Source organism: Pseudophryne corroboree, chromosome 9 (assembly GCF_028390025.1).
Source record: "Pseudophryne corroboree isolate aPseCor3 chromosome 9, aPseCor3.hap2, whole genome shotgun sequence".
Classification (NCBI taxonomy): domain Eukaryota; kingdom Metazoa; phylum Chordata; class Amphibia; order Anura; family Myobatrachidae; genus Pseudophryne; species Pseudophryne corroboree.
Genome location: NC_086452.1, coordinates 353,583,222 through 353,604,543, shown reverse-complemented (window position 1 = coordinate 353,604,543; position 21,322 = coordinate 353,583,222). Strand labels below are relative to the sequence as shown.

The window sequence follows — 21,322 nt, the reverse complement described above, 5'->3', positions numbered from 1 at the left end:
ACCCATTCCACCTATCTTTGCAACCTACATAACAAAAAAGGGAGCTACAATAAATCATTGAGCTTTGTGCAATTATGCACTATGGTTTCATGCTATGTGCTATGCTAAACACTAGATAGTGGACTTAAAATTGATATTCTGCACCAGGTGATCCTGAAGCTTCTGCTGTATTAGTACTATAGCTCAGGAAGTTCTGGCTATACAGTATGAGCTCTTTTCTGTAGGTTCACAGTTTTACATTTATATTTTTACTTTGTGCTAAAAGACCACATGCAACCGCATAATCGTTTTACAATCAAACACCAGGATGTTGCAGACCATCACACAACGCAAGGATTCCAGGTGTCCTATGCTTTTGTGTACTAGATTTAATATACATAGATTCAGGAGCTCCTTATGTTGGATATCACACCTGGTAGTGCAACTTCTTTTAAAAGTAATAGTGCCAAGTACTTTTAAATTATATACCAAAATAGTTTAACATATGTGAACCCAATATATATATTTTTCTAAGTATATTTTTCTGTACTTGACTTATACATCTAATCTGTAGAGGAGGTAACTTTATGCAGCACTCTAGAGAGGCCTGCCCCCTGGTGGCACACATCATCACTGCACACTAGTGTTCCAGAGCACAGCTGAATCTTCCCTTTTTATTTACACTCCATCTAATAAGATGGTAGCTCTACAATGACTATATTTTAATCGGAGAAAAAAAATAAATCTATAAAAATACAGGAGTGATAAAAGTGAAAATCACATATTGTTCAGTATTTGTGACTTAAACATTCTTACACCAGAGACAGAATTAAACAGTTTCTGCAGCCCCACTGCTAAAAGGGTTGGTCGTGCTTATAGCTGCTATTTTTCTTAAATCCATCAGCTGCCAGAAAGTCCTTCAATGTAACAGAGGAATAAAAGGAGATGGGTCACACCCATGGCTAAAAGTGATTTGGTACAGTCTGCAAAGCGTCTTCACTGGAGCGGTCCACATCAACATTCTAAAAAGGGGATGAATATAAAAATATTTAATAAAAACAAATAAAAATTAGATATTATATACATAAAATAAATATAAGCGCAAGAGTTTAAAGAAAAATACACTTTGAGCTGTATAGTCTAGCAACAATGACTTGCTGTGATCAGCACCAAACAACCAGTATTACTGCTGTATGTCGCAGAGCCTGAAATAATGGGCTCCAGTCCTGTTACACACAGAATGCAGCCATATTGGCGGATTGTACATGAACATTCATGAGAATGCAGCTATCAGTTCCATGCCTCATACATTAGTAATGTCATTCGTTTGTTATTTATGAGGAAAAAGGCAGCAAGCTCACGGGGGTAAGTGACAAAATACCATAAATTCCCTCACCAATATAATAGTCTACCATGGTGATCCTGTGCCTTCTTCCCATGGGACAGGCTGCATTCTTATGAATACTGGTAAAGCAGACAAAATGGCTAAATTCTCTTGCAGTATGTAGTAATAGGTGATACAATAGACCCAAACATACACATTCTCTCTCCTTAATCGGGAATAAGCATACAAAAAAGGACATCCTTTGCATAACATCGGAAAAGACAACAAGTCTGGAAACGAACTTATATACAGTCCTATTGCCTTTTTGATGCTTAGATTAATGCAGACTTCAAGCATGCCACAAATCAATTTCTAACATTGCAATTCGCTGAAATTACACATATCCACCACATGTATAAATTAAAGTATGGGATTTAAGGGGGGGGGGGGGGGAGAAATAATTAGCCAAAGATTGAGATCAATTTGGTAGCAGGCAATTGGTTTTCATAGCATTAACAGAAAATAAATAAAAAGTAGAGGCACCAATATTAGTAGGTCCACGATGGTCAGGCACAGTAATCAGGGCTGCCTCAGATGGCCGGGATATATCTACGTTCTATGGAGCAGAACCAGACAATAATGCAGCAGGATTTGAAAACGTAAATAAAGAGAAGTTAAAAGAACCTTAGCATAAAGGGGGACCGGCTCATGTGACTTGGACAGCCCATGGGACTGATGGACCTACCCAAGGACAGGTTGTGTGCCAATAACTCAAACATTTGTCATTTGTCATGGAAAAAGGTTCTGCATATAGTACTTCTGTCCTGTCTAACGCAATGGAAACCACCCATCAACAGAAACAATCCTCTCTTTCTTTGAAGTACCTTCAAATTATCTCTTACATATATTAAGACAAGTTACTATTGTTTTACTCCCTTTTAGCATGGCAATTGACCTGGTGGTGTGATGCCTCCATCAAGGACTACTCCACAGACTCTACATCAAATGGGACGCATGTATGTTTTTTACATATGATTGTTCTAGGAAAAGGATTTCAGTTTACAGCAAATACTTGGCCATCAATACCTTATAGTACCAAGTTATGGGTAAAAGCCAATTCATTAGATTCCCACTGCCCTTGGTGTTTATCCACATAATGAGGCTTACCTCTGGCTTATCCCTGTGTGTATTCACAGCTTCCACATTCAGGTTGATAGCTTCCACTTTACAACCTGGGCAAGAGAGAAGAGGCCAAATAGTCTATTTATAGCATAACACACACGTAGATCAGCTTGTTTTAGCTTTGGGAATTAACCATTATCTGTAATGGTATAAGCATTTATATTGCCCACTCTTGAAAGAAATTTTAACTGTTTCACCTTTTCATTTCCCTCTACTCATTTTCCCAAATACAGAGGATGCAGCCATTATCTGGGTGGACCCAAGTTTTTAGGAGAATGCATCCTAACAACGCACCAGTAACCAGAGACATCCACTATACACCCACTAGCTAATTGCAAAAGGTCAAACCCACTACATGAAGGCTATGGCTAGTCTTCAAAATTGGTTTTTATTTTAACAAATAATTTACTGAAGATTTACAAGGTACTGGAAAAATAGTCAAGACATCACTGCGGTCAAAGGAAAGGTCAATTCCACCCACCGCTACAAGAGTAGAGATGACTGAGATCACTTAAGAGTGAAGAGCTGGACCATTCAGAAGCTTTACTACATCGCTATTTTTAGTTACACCAATGCTCATCCATTGGTCTAAGTAAGATCAGTTTGCTTACAAGTTATATGGCCTCTGATACAAATGTAGTGTCACGGTGGGCACACACTAGGATAGACTTGCAAACTATGATGTCATCAGCGACGGGACCTGGCTGGGAATAGCATACACAATTGCCAATGCCGGCAGCGACGATCAACGGCACAAGGGTGGGTGATGAGAGCGGGGGCCATGCTACATTTGACATGACCCTCACGGGCGATGTCACCAGGTCCGATGGAGGATGTCGATGACTATGCGCGGGAGCGCACATTGTCAGCGACATAGTGCATACACATTGGACAATATCGTGAATGATGTATCTGAATCGGCCACATTGTACACAATATAGTGTGTTACGCACCTTTATAGTTTATCCACTTCTATAAACCCACACTTTAGTAACTACACTCCCAGATGTCTTCCCCCGATGTATCATTACGTAACAAAATACAAGTATCTTACCATAAGCAACAGGAGTGAGCTTCAATACAGTGTGCAGGGGGCACTTGAGGTAAGGCAACTGGTCTGTAAAACAAGAGACAGGACAGGCTTCTTTAGGCATTCTTAAAACTGCTAAATGCATTAGCCATACTCCAAGCTAATGAATCACAAGTCCAAACAATGGCAAACACCTGTGCGCCTACACCACAGCCTGGATGGAGACAGCCTTATCTGTATGTACCCTGGCCTCACCTGCACTCTTATCCAGGAAATAGGCCAATAGGCAGCGCATGACAGCTTGATGGCAAATAACCAGCACATTCTCCTGACGTTCCAGTTCCATGATGACTGGTTCCAGACGCTGCACTAGGTCTTCATAGGACTGCAAATAGATAAGGTGATTTCTGATACAAAAGTAAAAACACAATCCAGGGTGGAATAATCCCCATCTATGAAAGTGAAAATAGTAATTTATACACAATGTACAGCAAACTCAGAGAACAGCAGACACATTTGCACCCCATGTCCACCAATATGTAGACGTAGTCAAAGTAAAATAAAAGCAATGCATTACGCATACTGAGGCGATGAACCTACTTTAAATCAACTGAAACTGCATAATTTAATATGAATCAAAACTATGCCCTAGGGGGCGTGGCCACGGCAGCACAGGAGTAGGAAGCAGATCCCGGGAGCTCCCTGGATTAAACATCCTCCTGTAATATCCTGGCCCCTTTGGTGTGCCTGAATACCCTGCTTTTCTTCCCTACGCTGCAGGGCACCGGCAGGCGATTTCCCCGCTCTCCCCGGGGTCTGTACGGCCGAGAAGACATACTTCCGGATTTGCGGCCTATACCTCCTCCGGATCCCCGGCCTCAATTTTGGAGATTCCCGGCCCCACTGCTCTGGACTGCTGCTTCCAGTCATAGAGGGAACACTCTCACTTAAAGGCTGACTGATATGTAACTGGTGAGTGTCTTCTACCTCCTGGGATCAAATTACACTTTGACTTCAGTTGCTGTCTTATTTTACATACTAAATAACTGCATCGCTCCTGCTCTCACCTATATTCTGGGACGCTGCCAGTACTTTCTTTTACATTTGCCTACTACTTTGGAGACCAGCTGCGGATGTGTTTCTGCTTATTACAACCCTAAAATTCACTCATTGCTGAAGTCTCCTTCTACGCTTTTGACCTGAGATTATACCGGAGTGTCTGTTACTACCTATTGTCCGTCATGGTTCGGGACGGCCAGCGCACGGCTGCGGCGAAGCTGGAGAAATTTGCCAGACAACCTAACCCACTAAACCAACGGGCCTCGCAGGCCGCTTCGCAGGGGGCCTCTCCGTCCCACTCCTACTTCCCATCTGCAACAGCTGCTGAATCCCCTAACACACCCGCAGCTCCATCTCTTCAACAAGTGCTGGAGGCAATAGCTGGATCGGAACAGCGTCTTTCAGATAAGATGGAGAAAGTGCAGTGTGATCTCTCACTGCTTCGGCAGGACGTCCAGCGCATACGAGAGAGAGTGGGAGAGGCAGAAACCCGTGTCTCGAATCTGGAGGATATGTGCGGTCCTATGAAACACGGTAACCCAGCAAGTAACATCCCTTCAATCCAAATTACTAGACATGGAGGGTCGGCTGCGTAGAAATAATGTGCGATTTGTGGGCCTGCCGGAGAAGGAGGAGGGCTCCCAGCCTGAGGTCTTCCTGGAGTCATGGCTTAAGGAACTGTACGGCGCTGAATCCTTCACGGCACAGTTTACGGTGGAGCGTGCACACCGGATACCATCTCGTCCTCTACCTCCTGGCGCCCCTCCGCGCACCTTCATCGCCAAATTTCTGCATTATAAGGACCGTGACTCGGTCCTCCGGTTGGGACGCACAAAAGGCCCCCTTACCAGAAACGGGGTTACCGTGTCTGCTTTTCCTGATTTTGCCGCGGAAGTCCAGAAGGATCGAGCCCAGTTTATGCCTATCAAGAGGCGCCTCAGAGACCTGAACGTCTCCTACTCTATGCTATTCCCCTCCCGACTCCGGGTGGTAGCGGACGGGGAAACCAAATTCTTCAATTCCCCTAGAGAGGCGGCCCAATGGCTGGACAGATATGCTCCGGGAGCGCGCCAGATGGCCCCGGATTGAGGCCCTGCACTGTCTAATGATCGGTTGGGACCACCAGAGGCATCTACCCATTGTCCAGGGAGCCCCCCCTTGGCGTTGGTGGCTCAGGACTTTTCTTTTCTTTCTCTTGATCGCTTGACTTTGGTTAAGGGTTTTGTTTAGTATTTAGCCCTTGAGAGATAGAAACGATAGTTTGGGATTTAAGTATGCCGAAGTTAGGGGTGGTATACGGGGAGGGGGGGAGAGTTCAGCGAACAGCTTGTTGCTGTGCCTTACACAAGTTTTTTTCTTTCTATAGTTTGTTATTTTTCTCATGCTTAAATTTGTTTTGGAGTACATTTATTTTGATGTGGGAAGTATGTCTGATGCATTGGATACTGTCGATTGAGAGTCAGGGATTGAGTAGTATAGCACTGTTCTTACCCTCACTAACAATTTCCAGGAATATTCGCTGGACTGTATCTTTAGGTTACTACATAGAATATTACCAGATCTATGGCTAATTTGAAATTTCTGACATGGAATGTTCGAGGTTTAAATAATAAGATAAAGCGTTCCTTAGTATTAACTACACTTCGGAAATATGGCCCGGATGTTGCATGTCTGTGCGAGACTCACTTGGAGGGGAATAGGTTACTGTCACTTAGAAGACCCTGGGTGGGCTGGGCCTATCACGCTTCTCGCTCCTCTTCCTCCAGGGGTGTGTCAATCCTGATAAAGAAATCGGTCCAATTTGAGCTGGTATCGGTCAAGACTGACAAATACGGTCGATTTGTGTTCCTTGAATGTAGACTAAGTTCCCAACCCTACTACATACTGGCGGTTTATATCCCCCCCCCATTCTCGTACGATGTACTACAGCAAGCCGCTTCATTCATAGCCTCCTCTCCGGACACCCCGGTAATCTGCTTGGGTGACTTTAACAATGTCATGAATTTAGCTTTAGACAGATGGCGCTCTCCGCAGGCTGCTGGGGTCCGCTCTAGTCCTACTAAATTTGCTGATTTTCTGAATAATTTGCAGTGGGTGGATGTGTGGAGAGCTCGGCACCCTACGACTAGACAGTTTTCATGCTTCTCTGGCACGCATGGTTCGTTCTCCAGGATCGATCTGACCCTACTCTCCCCCGTTCTTCTCCCTAGGGTGGTTGACGTCCAATACGAGGCCCGGGGTATATCTGATCACTCCCCTATGGTGTTGACTCTCGCTATGGTGAGCCAGAGGGGTCAATCTTATTGGAAACTGCATCCTTCCTGGCTGCTGCAAATAGGTGACTGCTCTGACCAGGTGACTCAGTGGGAGGGATACTTTACTGACAATGTAGGCTCGGCCCCCGGAACAGTGGTTTGGGATTCATTTAAGGCATTCCTAAGGGGAACGTATATTAGACGTATTTCTGCCCTCAAAATGTCCTGCAGGGAGAGAGAGCGAGCCCTTGAGAGTGACGCCAGGGATTTGGAATCTAGATACTTGGTGGATGGCACCGCTGCGCTGAAGGTACGCTGGCTGGCGGCCCAGTCGGCATGGGAGACTCATCTGTCTGATAAAAACTCGCGCTCGCTTCTATTTCAGGCTACTAATATTTACATGCAGGGCGATAGGCCAGGTGGCCTGTTGGCTCGATTGGTGCACAGTGACCGCCCAGGTTCTACAATTGCTCAGATGACCGGTAGCGATGGCGCCCTTGTGAACACCACGCCGGAAATTGCGCAGCTATTCCGCTCCTACTATGCTGAGGTCTACAGTTCACAACTGGTAGACTCGACATCAGACCTCTCCGCTTATTTAAGTAATATTCCCCTACCCACACTCCCCCCCGGAGGCCTCTGAGATGCTGGAGGCACCCTTAACTCTGGAAGAGGTAACGGCGGCTATTGGCTTGTCTCCCAGCGGCAAGGCACCGGGCTATGACGGCATCCCCTCAGAGGTATACAAGACCCACATTGATTTCTTCGGTCCTAGGCTTCACGCCCTGTATTCTGATATTTTTGTTAATGATCAACTTCCCCCCTCTATGGCGGAGGCGATTATTATAGTGATCCCGAAGCCCGGAAAAGACCCTAGATCCCCAGAATCCTATAGACCGATATCATTGATTCCCACTGACGCTAAGATCCTGGCAAAGATTTTAGCAGTTCGACTCAACACCGTAATTACTTCCATTATCCACTCCGACCAGACCGGCTTTATGCCAGGGATGTCCACTTCTATTAACCTACGTAGATTATATACCATCTTACAAATCCCATATGACTTCCCCTCTGACTCGGTAGTGGTCTCACTGGATGCCGCCAAGGCATTTGACAGTATCGAGTGGTCCTATCTATGGGAGGTCATGACAGCTATGGGTTTCGGGCCTAATTTTATAAAATGGATTAAATTGCTTTATCAGCACCCGACTGCCAGGATCTCAGTGAATGGCTATATCTCTCCCTCGTTCCGCCTGTTTCGCGGGACCAGGCAGGGATGTCCTCTGTCCCCAACCTTGTTTGCCCTGGCCATCGAACCCTTGGCCTGTCTAATAAGGTCCCACCCAGGCGTGGTGGGCATTCATACCGGCCCTCGTGAGGATAGGATTGCCCTTTACGCTGACGACATGCTGTTGTTTCTGCAGGATTACACCAGGTCTATGCCTACAGTGTTGCAATTGATTGAGGAGTTCGGTGTATATTCAGGCCTTCATATTAACTGGTCTAAGTCCTCTATTATGCCTGTGATTGGCCCCCCCCTGCTGCTCCTAAAATCTCCCTACCGCTATGTTGGACGGCAAAATTTAAATATCTTGGGATTCAGGTAACCAATGACCCCTCTGACTTTACACCTTTGAACCTTGATCCGATCATGCAACAAATTACTCGTAAATCCAAGACTTGGTGTAAGCTTCCATTGACTGTATCTGGCAGGGTCAGCCTCGTAAAAATGATAATACTACCTAAGATTCTATATGTGGTTCTGCAATCCCCTGTATATATTCATCCATCCTTCTTTAGAAAATTGAATAGTGTCCTGTCTTCTTTAATATGGGCTAGCAAACGTCCTAGAATACAACTGAACACTCTCACCAGGCTGCGCAGCGACGGAGGTCTGGCCTTGCCAAACTTTCAGATGTACTACTATGCCGCTCAGCTGTCTCATATTAGTGCATGGGTGCAGGATACTGGCGTCACTTCTCTACACTGGGTATTTGTCCAATGCTACTTCCCCGACTTATCCCCCCTGCAGGTGTTGCTGAGTGGGAGCTTGGCCCGGTTCCTCCCTCCTCTTATATACCAAGCCATGAAGGTGTGGCAGGCACTAAAAATTCTTTTGAAATTTGATGGATTGGACCCGGACACCCCCCTCTGGTATTCTAAATGGCTCCCTGAACTGTATGCGCTCGAGGGGAGGGAAGTTTGGGCCCCTAAATCAGTGATTTCCATAAATCACCTTTATACGGATAATACGCTCAAATCCTTCCAACAACTAAAAGATGAGTTTAATTTGCCTAACTCCTATTTTTTTAGATACCTCCAGCTCAGACATGCCTTACAGTCCCAATTCGCCAATTCCCCCCCTAAAATTATACCATTTCCCATTAAGACCTTTGTAAGTATGCTGGGTCGAGTTAAGATGATTTCCCATGCTTATGGTTATCTACTCGCCAAACTCCATATAGATCCTTTGACACGTCTCCGTGTCAAATGGGAGCAGGATCTGGGCCCCATAGATGAAGAGAACTGGGCCCTTGCTTTGGAAACTCCGTGCACGGTTACCAAATCCATCAGGTATCAACAGATACAATACTTCCTTTTGCATAGAATATATATGACCCCAGCCAGACTGGCCAAATTCGGGACGGGTCGTGTGGGTGACTGCCCTAAGTGTGGGATGACTGCAGGTACTTTTTGGCACCTCATTTGGGATTGTCCGGTGCTGCGGGCTTTCTGGGCGGGGGTCGGATCGATTCTGGGGAACACAGGGGTGGACGAGGCCATGCTTACTCCGCAATTTTGCATCCTGGGAATGGGTAGCTCTGACTTTGTGTCTGGTCCAGAGGGCCTATATGCTCGCAACATATGTGCAATGGCGAAGGTGAGCATTGCGAGGCTATGGATGGCCCCTAAGGGCCCTACACTCCCCGCTCTTAAGGCACTAATAAACGACACTGTTTTTAAGGAACGATACATTTATATGAAACACAATGCCTCCGCTAAATTTGAAAGAATTTGGTCTCCATGGCTGGAATCCATATACTCCGTCCCAGACCCTACAACTTAGTGGTGATAGGGTTACTAACAGGTCCTGGATTTGCCAAGTTATGATCTTCTAGGGCCATAGGCTTCCCTCTCACCCAATGGGTTGTGAATGAGAGAGTGGCTCTGTGCCCATCTGGACAGGGTAGGATTTAGAGTGCTAGTATCCCCCAAGGCGTCCTCTTCCCCATAATGTTTTTTGTCTCTTTGTTTTTTTAATTTTTTTTATTTCTGGGGTTCTCTGTGTTTGGTTTCTGATTGTTTTCCTCTCTTTTAAAGGGTTTTACTCGGACGGATTGTCCGTAAGAGTTATATTTGAGGGGGGGGGGGGGGGGAACAAAACAAAGTATAATGTGATTTCATGAATACTAGAGTGTACGGATAATGCAAAATAATGGTATATATAACTGTACATTCCTATGCGCCTATGAGCAAATGACAGAGTTTGAAAATAAGTCGAAAGTGAATGCTGTTCCCCGATGAGGACATGTCATTACGTGTTTAATGTGCTCCTGTTATGCAATGTCTGTATGCAAACTACTCTCCTTCGAAATAAAAATACTTTATTTAAAAAAAAACAAAAAAAAAAACTATGCCCTATTCCAGTGCATTAGTGGCCGTTGGACATAGAAGGATGGACGAGAAGCATCACTGCCGCTGTGTTCAGATTTCCCAGATTCCAAATTGTTTTGTTGTGAATTTTTGTTATGTCGAGTATAATTTGGTGACGTCAATGTTGTCAGTCCTCATAGCTGCTTGCAAATGAGAGCTGACAATTCCCCTCAAAATAAGAATCTGTCTTCTTACGTCCATTAGGCAGGTCGGCTAAGGGAGGTAATTGCAGTGATAAACAGCACACAGCTGTTCTTGTGTGCTGATGCATCCTGGCATGCTGTATATAGATAGCACACAGAAAGCAGTTTTGCCTGCATTTATGGACTGTATGTAAGAGGAGACCATGAATGTTTTTGTAAAGCACACACTGTATTGAATTAGGTCTACACATGAAAACCATAGATTTGGAAAACCATACTAAATATAAGCAGGTAATGTTCCACAAATGATGCACATTTTCCTTCCACGATAATAGATTATGTTCTATATTATCGAAAATCTAATCAATTTTCTATTTTACTAGTCATTAAAGATGATGTAATGAGTTCAGTCCCATAATGCACCAGTTTCCCAATCCTAGCAAACTCACTGACCTCTCCTTTTGGATACCGGTATCTGTATTTATCTTGGTCACGCAGGGCGAATTCCAGAGGATGGGACTCCTGAATTTCCTCGTAACGCATCTCCTCGCACACCCCCTAGCAGAAACACAACAGAACGGATATTATTAGAACGCATATCAATGTCCTATAGGGGGTTAATCAGCAAACAATCTTAACTTCAAAACATTAGAAGAAATCTAAGATCTGCTCTGGGTCAGTTAGCCCCAGTTTGACACAGTATTAGTGGTTTAAACAAAAGTGGTAAAACACAATGATGACAATGCAATCGGTGGTCTCCCCAGCAGCCACTAGATGGTACCCAACGGAGCAATTCAATTGTTGCGCTTTTCAGATGCGCATGCAGCCTGGAAGACAAATTTCAGCTCATAGACTCCTGAAGTGCGAACTGAAATGCATGTAAACTCCAAGGTTTGGGTGCCCTAAACTGTACTTTGCGTTGTTAAACCCGATACTAATAGGCATGCTCAATGAGGGCAATAACTGAATAGCCCCAGTGGGAACCCAAAAAACAACCGAATCGGCCCCCAAAGTATTATGTTTAAGCTTAGGGAAATGTTGAAATCACTGTGTTAATTTTCACCAACATGGAAACTGATCGATTCTAGGACACACATTCAGCTTTTAACCACCTGCCTGGCATGGTCACATCAGATGTGTGTTTTTGACATATGCTTTAAATTTGAAACAAGTATTTGTTTGCATGATAAGGCAGTAACACAATATAAAAGATCTCTAAAGTCTGATAGAGACACTTCAGTGTCTGATTCCAGGGACAGACTGGGGCTGTCATCGGGCCCCCGGCATCCTTTACTGTACGTGCACGAAAAGAGGATTTTGGAACTTACCGATAAATCTATTTCTCTGAATCCACTCGGGGGCACTGGAGATTAGACAGCTGGGGTGTGAAGAATGGAGACCAGAAGCAGCACAATGTATGTAAAAAAACCAAAAGCGCACAACTGGCTCCTTCCCCTTCATGCCTCCCGTCCCTCCAGTTTGAAAAATTGATGGAGAGAAGAGGGAACATGAGAAAAACCATTTGGAAAGGAACCAACCATACCATAACGTTAAACATCAACCAAGCAACTATCAAACTGTTACCCTAAACTGGTTTGAGCCAATATAACAAGAACACGCAGGCTGGCAGCACCAAGGCGGGCGTCCAGTGTCCCAGAGTGAATTCAGAGAAATAGATTTATCAGTAAGAACCAAAATCCTCTTTTCTCTATAATCCACTAGGGGACACTGGAGATTAGACAGCTGGGGACATCCCAAAGATACTCCCATGGGCGGGAGTGCTGTCCGAAGCCTAAAGAACCAAATGGCCAAAATTTGAATCCCTAGCCGCAAAAGTATCAAATTTGTAAAAGCGAGTGAACTTATGTGCGGAGGACCACATCGCTGCTCTACAAAGTTGAGCAGTAGAAGCTCTTCTGGCAGCCGTCCAAGAAGCCCCTACCAACCTGGTGGTATGATCACCCACCCAAAACAGGACCCTCTTACCACTGGAGACATGCGCTTGTCTCATGGTGAGCCTTATCCATCTGGACAAGGTTTTGTCCCTCTTAGGACCATTATACAGCACAAACAAAACGTCTGACTTTCTGAGGGAACTCGTAGCCTGTACATAAAACACTTAATGCCCTGACTACATCCAGGGAACAGTCCCCCTCTGACACCAGAAAAGATGGGGACCACAATTGGTTGGTTTATGTGAAAACCCGAAACCACCATAGGGAAAAACTCTGCCCTAGTACGGAGTTCCGCCCTATCCTCGTGGAAAACAAGAAAAGGGCTCCTACAGGATAGGGCTCCCAATTCCGATACCCTCCTTGCCGATGCCAAGGCAAGCAGCAAGACCGTCTTCCAGGATACATATTTAAGATCTGCCCTTTCCAAAGGCTTGAAAAGGTGGTTGTATACTCAACACCCCCTGTAAAAACGTCTGTATCTCCTGTAAGGACGCCAAACATTGTTGGAAAAAGAAAGGGCCGAGACTTGTACTTTCAAAGATCCCAACCTCAAACCTCCTTCCAAACCAGCTTGTAGGAAGCGCAACAATCTGGTAAGGCGAAATGGTCTGGGGTTCCAACCCTTAGGCTGGCACCAATCTATGTATTTCTTCCAGATTCTATAATAGTGTGCCGCAGTAACTGGCTTTCTTGCCGCTAACATAGTAGGTTTACCCCTTTCCTTAAGTATCCCAGTCTCAGGAACCACGCCGTCAAATGCAGACAGGTCTGGGTGTAGAAATGGACCGAGACAGATCTTCCCTCTGCAGCAACCTCCAAGGCTCCTCCGCTAGGAGACCCCTCAGATCAGAGTACCAACTTCTGAGAGGTCAGTCCGGTGCCATCAGAATTACCCATGATCCTTCCTGTTTCACCTTTTTTAACACTCTTGGTAAAGGAAACAGTGGAAATATGTATACCAGTTCGTATGGCCAGTGAATCGCCAGCACATCCACTACTGGATTCAGTGTCCTGGTCACATATCTCGGAAGTAGACTGTTGTTTCGAGAGTTCATTAGATCTACCTGTGGTAACCCCCACCTTCTTACCACTGCTTCCAATGACTTGGGGGTGTAGACTCCACTCTCCTGGGTGCATGTCTTGACGGCTGAGGTAATCTGCCTCCCAGTTGTCCACTCCTGGAATGAAGACTGCCGACAGAATTATGTTGTGCTTTTCTGTCCAAGACAGAATCCTTGTAGCCTCTTTTAAGGCCATCCGGCTCTTCGTTCCTCCTTGATGGTTTATATACGCCGCAGCGGTCACATTGTCTGAATGCACTTTCACGTGCTGTGCTTGTACTAGGCACTCCACTTGAAGAAGCGCATTGTAGATGGCTCGTAGCTCCAGCACATTTATCAGTAGGAGGCTCTCAACCACATCCCCTGAAATTGATGGTTGCCAGTACTGCACCCCAACCTCTGAGACTTGCATCCGTTGTCAAAATAATCCAATACCAGATTCAAAAACATTTTCCCGCTGATAGGTTATTGTGGACGGACCACCAAATCAATGAAATTCTGGCCTGAGGCGACAAGTGAATCTTTCAGGGAAGGCACAGGTGCATGCCTGCCCCTTGTGCGATCTGGTTCATCTGGAAAGGTCTTGAGTGAAGTATGCCATATTGAATCACTTCGAAAGATGCTACCATCTTCTTTAGAAGCCGTATACAAAGGTGTAGAGACAGTCTGATTTTGTAAAACCTGACGAACCATGTTTCTGATGTCTTGAATCTGGTCTTCCAGGAGGAAGACTCTCAACCGTATCGTGTCCAGAATAAAGGGGGTACACACGGAGAGATCTGTACTTAAATTCTAAGCAATCTGACTAGATTGCTTAGAAGTTAAGCACGGATCTCTCCGTGTGTATGCCCCACAGCAATACTTATGCGCGGCCCCGCGCGTCGCTACCACCGATGCTAGATTGAACCTGCATGCAGGCCAATCTAGCACATCGCTCATTTCACCACTGGGTGAAATGAGCGTCGCCCCCCCTCGCTCAGCACACATTGTGCTGTGTGATGAGCAGGAGAGAGATGTGTGCGGAGCGTTCGTGCTAGATCGTTCAGCACACCTCTCTCTCTGTGTGTAAGACCCAAGAACTTAATTCTTCGGGTTGGTTGTAAATTGGATTTTTTGAAATTTACAATCCAGCCGTGTTGAGTCAGGACCTGATAAGTGATCTGTGCGTCCCGGATCAAGTATTCCGGGGACGGGGCCTTGATAAGGTCGTCCAAATAAGGCATTATTGTTACCCCATTGACCTCAAATTTCGCTACCATGACCGCCATGATCTTTGTGAAGATCCTTGGAGCAGATGACAGGCCGGACAGTTGTGCTCTGAATTGGTAGTGGTTCTTCTCCACAGCAAACTTAAGATATGCTTCATGTGGTGCCCAAATTGGAACATGTAGGTACGCATCCTTTATGTCCTTTAACACCATGAATTCCTGTTGTTTCAAACCTGCAATGACAGACTGTATCAGGGATGCGCATCAGATTGGATACGATCTAAAACACATACGACTGTACACAAATTTCATACAATATATCAGACGGATATATCGGAATTGTATGAAATCGTGTAAAATCGTACTAGTGTATGGGGCCCTTTAGCATTCTGGTTTGGGTATCACAAAAAGATTTGAATAAAAACCCATCCCTCTGTGGTACCAGAACCGGTACAATTACCTCTTGTAGAAGTAATTTTTGTATTGCCGTTTCTAATGCCCTTGCCTTTTAAGGGCACTGAGGTAGACCCGTAGTAAAGAATGGATTGTGAGGGCAGACTAGAAAATAGGATTTTAATACCTACCGGTAAATCCTTTTCTCTTAGTCCGTAGAGGATGAGGGGCGCCCGTCCCAGTGCGTACTGTATCTGCAGTTAATAGTTATGGTTACACATATGTTGTGTTACGTTTGTCAGCCTGTTGCTGCAATTGTACATGCCGCTGGCCTGTGTTCTGTTGAATGCCATGTTCTGCGGCATGGTTGAGGTGTGAGCTGGTATGAATCTCACCTTAGTTTAACAATAAATCCTTTCCTCAAAATGTCCGTCTCCCTGGGCACAGTTCCTATAACTGGAGTCTGGAGGAGGGGCATAGAGGGAGGAGCCAGTTCACACCCTTTCAAAGTCTTAAAGTGCCCATATATCCTGCAGATACCGTCTATACCCCATGGTTCTAATGGTGTCCCCAGCATCCTATAGGACGTATGAGAAAATGTATCTTGTATCCCTGAGAGACAATATTGTTGACCAAGCCTTCTGGAGGTTTCGGCCCAGGCTTCCTGAAACCTTGTCAACTGAGCGCCCACCTTGGGGGACCCAAGATGAGCTGGGAGACAGTCATGCCACAATCTTGTCCGTTGGCTTAGAGTCCTGTTTTCAGGCTGTTGACTGGGAACGGCCTCTGCCTCTGTTTCCACGAGGTTGTCATCCAAAACCTCTACCTCTGGCACAACTGTGTCCTAAATAACGTAAAAGCCGGACCAGAATAACTCAGTCTTCCAGCTGGTGTGGTTCTAGGATAGGTAGTAGGCAGGAAAGTCAATTGTCCAGCCACGGCCTGTGAAATCCATTTGTCCAATTTGGGACCAAACAAGGTCTCCCCAACAAGAGGAATAGCTTCTACTGCCTTTTTTGAGTCTGAATCCACCTGCTAGACTCTGAGCCACAGTATTCGTCTGGCCGATACTGCAGAAGCCGAAATACATGATGCTATCCTGCTAGCATCCTTTGCAGCCTGGCAAAGATAAGTGGCTGACTCACGGATATGCTCCGCTAAACAAGATATCTCCTCCTGGCTATTATCGTCTGCCACTGTGCAAACTATCTGACCAGCCCAAGCAACAATGGGCTTATTAATCCAGGCACTCACTAGTGTAGGTCTGTGGATGCCCCTGCTGCCACAAAGATGGACTTAAGAACAGTGTCCAACTTGCGGTCCGAAGCATTCTTTAATGTAGTCATATTTGGTATAGGTAAAATAGTCTTTTTTGACAATCTAGCTAAAGACGCATCTACATTAGGTGGGACCTCCCATTTTGTCATGGATAATTTACCGTAAACTTCTTGGACAATTGGAAGCGCCAATCTGGCTGTTTCCAAGCTTCACCCATCTGTTCCTGGAGTGTCTTAGGAATGGGAAATACTGCAGTTTGTGGCTTTTGAGACTCAAACAGATCGAGAACTTCAGGTTCCTTAAACTCTTCTTCTTGAAGTGAAGGACCTGCTGTACTGCTTCAATAAGGGTTTCCAAGCCCTTAACCTCTGAATCCTCCTCTTGAGGAATAACCTTAAATACCTCTTCAATCGACTCTCTGTCATCGTCATCTACCAAGAGACACTTCTTGCAGAACAGGTAGGGGTCTCTTTACTGATTTGCGCACAAGTTTTTCTACTCTTTGTCGCATTTAGAACACACGTAGGAAATTTTTATGGTCTTGGTTGGTGCTTTTGCCATGTTAATAGTACATGTACACACAGCAAACAGCAGTCCTGTCACTATTAGAATAGATGGAGAAAGACTGTACGGTGCGTTCTTTATTTTAAGAATGTTCCAAACAGTTGATTTGGCCACACCTAATGTTTTTGCTCTCTCTCTGATGGGTTTGTTTTGATTTTTCAGCCTAATGATGGCTTGCTTCACTGATAGTGGCAGCTCTTTGGATCTCATATTGAGAGTCGACAGCAACAGATTCCAAATGCAGGTCGAGGGAGATTGTCAGTGATCTTGTATTTCTTCAATTTTTTAATAATTGCGCCAACAGTTGATCTCTTCTCACCAAGCTGCTTGCCTATTGTCGAGTAGCTCATCCCAGCCTTGTGCAGCTCTACAATTTTGGCCCTTATGACCTTAGACAGCTCTCTGGTCTTGGCCATGGTGGAGAGGTAGCAGTCTGACTGTTTGAGGGTGTGGAGAGGTGTATTTTATACAGATAACCAGTTCAAACAGCTGCCATTAATATAGGTAACGAATGGAGAATAGAAGAGCTTCTAAAAGAAGTAGTAACAGGTCTGTGAGAGCCAGAAATCTTGCTGCTTGGTAGGTGTCAAAATACACTGCTCAAAAAAATAAAGGGAACACTAAAATAACACATCCTAGATCTGAATGAATGAAATATTCTTATTTAATACTTTGTTCTTTACATAGTTGAATGTGCCGACAACAAAATCACACAAATTATCAATGGAAATCAAATTTATTAACCCATGGAGGTCTGGATTTGGAGTCACACTCAAAATGAAAGTGGAAAAACACACTACAGGCTGATCCAACTTTGATGTAAGGTCCATAAAACAAGTCAAAATGAGGCTCAGTAGTGTGTGTGTGGCCTCCACGTGCCTGTATGACCTCCCTACAACGCCTGGGCATGCTCCTGATGAGGTGGCGGATGGTCTGGGAGGGATCTCCTCCCAGACCTGGACTAAAGCATCCGCCAACTCCTGGACAGTCTGTGGTGCAACGTGGCGTTGATGGATGGAGCGAGACATGATGTCCCAGATGTGCTCAATTGGATTCAGGTCTGGGGAACGGGCGGGCCAGTCCATAGCATCAATGCCTTCGTCTTGCAGGAACTGCTGACACACTCCAGCCACATGAGGTCTAGCATTGTCTTGCATTAGGAGGAACCCAGGGCCAACCGCACCAGCATATGGTCTCACAAGGGGTCTGAGGATCTCATCTCGGTACCTAATGGCAGTCAGGCTACCTCTGACGAGCACATGGAGGGCTGTGCGGCCCCCCAAAGAAATGCCACCCCACACCATTACTGACCCACTGCCAAACCGGTCATGCTGGAGGATGTTGCAGGCAGCAGAACGTTCTCCTTGGCGTCTCCAATATGTGCTCAGTGAGAACCTGCTTTCATCTGTGAAGATCACAGGACGCCAGTGACGAATTTGCCAATCTTGGTGTTCTCTGGCAAATGCCAAACGTCCTGCACGGTGTTGGGTGTAAGCACAACCCCCACCTGTAGACGTCCGGCCCTCATACCACCCTCATGGAGTCTGCTTCTGATCGTTTGAGTAGACACATGCACATTTGTAGCTTGCTGGAGGTCCTTTTGCAGGGCTCTGGCAGTGCTCCTCCTGTTCCTCCTTGCACAAAGGCGGAGGTAGCGGTCCTGCTGCTGGGTTGTTGCCCTCCTACGGCCTCCTCCATGTCTCCTGATGTACTGGCCTGTCTCCTGGTAGCACCTCCATGCTCTGGACACTACGCTGACAGACACAGCAAACCTTCTTGCCACAGCTCGCACTGATGTGCCATCCTGGATGAGCTGCACTACCTGAGCCACTTGTGTGGGTTGTAGACTCCGTCTCATGCTACCACTAGAGTGAAAGCACCGCCAGCTTTCAAAAGTGACCAAAACATCAGCCAGAAAGCATAGGAGCTGAGAAGTGGTCTGTGGTCACCACCTGCAGAACAACTCCTTTATTGGGGGTGTCTTGCTAATTGCCTATAATTTCCACCTGTTGTCTAGTCCATTTGCACAACAGCATGTGAAATGGATTGTCAATCAGTGTTGCTTCCTAAGTGGACAGTTTGATTTCACAGAAGTGTGATTGACTTGGAGTTACATTGTGGTGTTTAAGTGTTCCCTTTATTTTTTTGAGCAGAGTATTTATTTTCCACAAGAAATACAAGTAAATTGTTTAAAAATCATACAATGTGATTTCCTGTTTTTTTTTGTCAGATTCTGTCTCTCACAGTTGAAGTGTACCTATGCTGGAAATTACAGACCTCATCTTTTTAAGTTGGTCAACTTGCACAATAGGTGACTGTCCAAATACTTTTTTGCCCCACTGTATACACACACACACTGTACATACACACACTTACACTATAAAGTAAGAGCCCTTGGTGTTTGACCTAGCGGCCTGTACTATACTGGCAGCGAGGAAGCCGCTCACCACTGGTGTCCGGAGCTATTCTCCGGCTCCGCCTCGTAGCAATGCCGCCGCCTCCGCTACCCCCGCCAGTCTGGGTCCTACTAGTCTGCACGCTGGAAGCACTGTACGCGCCTGCCGCGATCAAGCCCAGCGGCTACCACCCGGACTAGGAATACAAACTGCTGGCGCCAGCTCCCTGTATCCCGCTCGGTGGGGGAATGCTGTGGCCGGTGGTGCTTATCCTCACTGTGCGCCTACACTGCTGCAGAGAAGGAGGGGGCACTTTATACCACCACTACTCACCGTTCTTGCTGGATTCTCTTAGTGAGCATCCAATCCTTTCCACCGGGATCTGTGCCTCACAAGTACTTCAGAGAGTACCTTAGTGTCACCTGCTCTCTCCTTTAGTGAGGTGGGATTAGGCCACTGCAATCTTGAAACAAATTTCTTTATGGAGCCAGATCTCCCTGATGTGCTTCTACCTCCTCAGCACAATTTTTCAAACTAGAGGGATGGGGGGCGTGAAGGGGAAGGAGCCAGCTGTGCATTTTTATTTTATTACATACATTGTGCTACCTCCGGTCTCTATTCTTCACACCCCAGCTTTCTAATCTCCAGTGTCCCCTAGTGGATGACAAAGAAATAGGGACATTTGCCAGAGGTTGGTGTCACTGGGCTCATGAGGTCACTAGTTACTAATCCTATATAGGCTGTATTCTCCACAGCATGTATCTGTTAAGCACACAAAAGATCTACCACCACAGTGTGTAAACATGGAAGCTCTTTCAGTGAGACAGTGTAAGATCCATTAAATTAGTGGTGGAGAGAGACTTACCGCATCAATCTCATTCAGCGTTTTCCACTGCTCGTACGGCACACCCAGGGCCTCTGCTGTCTGAATAGTCCTCCTCATCTGACTTGTCCACACCTTAAGATCATGTATGTTCTGTTCATGGATGTACTTGGATAACCATTGTGCAAACTGTGAATATTACATAAAGGAGAGTTATGGTAAGACTTACCATTGTTAACTCTTTTTGCGACGTACACTGGGTTCACAGGGAAAAAACATCGGGTGTAGCATGGATCTTGATCCAGAGAGGCACCAACAGGCTAAAGCTTTAGGCTGTCCCAGGATACATTGTAGGGCCTCCTCTATAACCCCGCCTCCAGGCACTGTGAGCTCAGTTTCATTAACCGGTCCAATGTAGGAGCAGGTAAGAGAGAAGGCAGATGTTAGTCACATAGGACCACATTTTCATGACAGGAGAAGGGACCAGCGGCTAATGCCATACAAACCCATAGAAGCTAGGTGTGTGAGGGTGGGCGCCCTGTGGAATCCAGTGTACCTCGCAGAAAGAGTTAACAATGGGAAGTCTACCATAACTCTCCTTGTCTGCAGCGGGGTACACCGTGTTCCACAGGGAAAACCTCGGATGTCGTCCTATAGCAGTTCCTGAAGGGAAGGGACACGCCTTAGCGGGTATAAGAAGCTAGCGTCCAAAGGAAACATCCTGGGAGGCGGAAGTATCAAAGTCATAGAACCTGATGAACGAGTTCACAGAGGACCACGTAGCCGCCTTACACAATTGTTCTGCGGACGTGCCACGGCGGGCCGCCCATGAAAGTCAAACCGAGTAGAATGGGATTTAATTAACATCAGGAGCTGGGAGTCCAGCCTGCGCATAAGCTCGTGTAATCACCATTCTAATCCATCTGGCCAAGGTTTGCTTATTTGCAGGCCAGGTACGTTTGTGGAAACCAAACAGTACAAACAGGGTATCTGACCTCTCTATATACAGAGAGCG

At 45.8% G+C, this 21,322-nt stretch overlaps 1 protein-coding gene across 5 annotated transcripts in view; it reads right to left on the bottom strand.

The window, feature by feature from the left end:
• Positions 1–314: 314 nt before the first annotated feature.
• The window catches only part of PFKFB4 (6-phosphofructo-2-kinase/fructose-2,6-biphosphatase 4), a 143,325-nt gene continuing 122,317 nt past the window's right edge, over positions 315–21,322 (bottom strand). For 4 of the 5 annotated variants that reach the window (XM_063940687.1, XM_063940686.1, XM_063940684.1 and 1 more), the window contains 7 exons: positions 20,350–20,496; positions 11,083–11,187; positions 3,771–3,900; positions 3,540–3,602; positions 2,471–2,535; positions 1,847–1,919; positions 315–1,001 (listed from right to left, as the gene is read on the bottom strand). In XM_063940687.1, coding sequence (XP_063796757.1) covers positions 994–1,001; positions 1,847–1,919; positions 2,471–2,535; positions 3,540–3,602; positions 3,771–3,900; positions 11,083–11,187; positions 20,350–20,496 — 591 coding nt within the window. In that variant the 3' untranslated portion in view covers positions 315–993. The remainder of the gene's footprint in view (positions 1,002–1,846; positions 1,920–2,470; positions 2,536–3,539; positions 3,603–3,770; positions 3,901–11,082; positions 11,188–20,349; positions 20,497–21,322) is intronic. The other variant, XM_063940685.1, reaches the window with a different exon arrangement.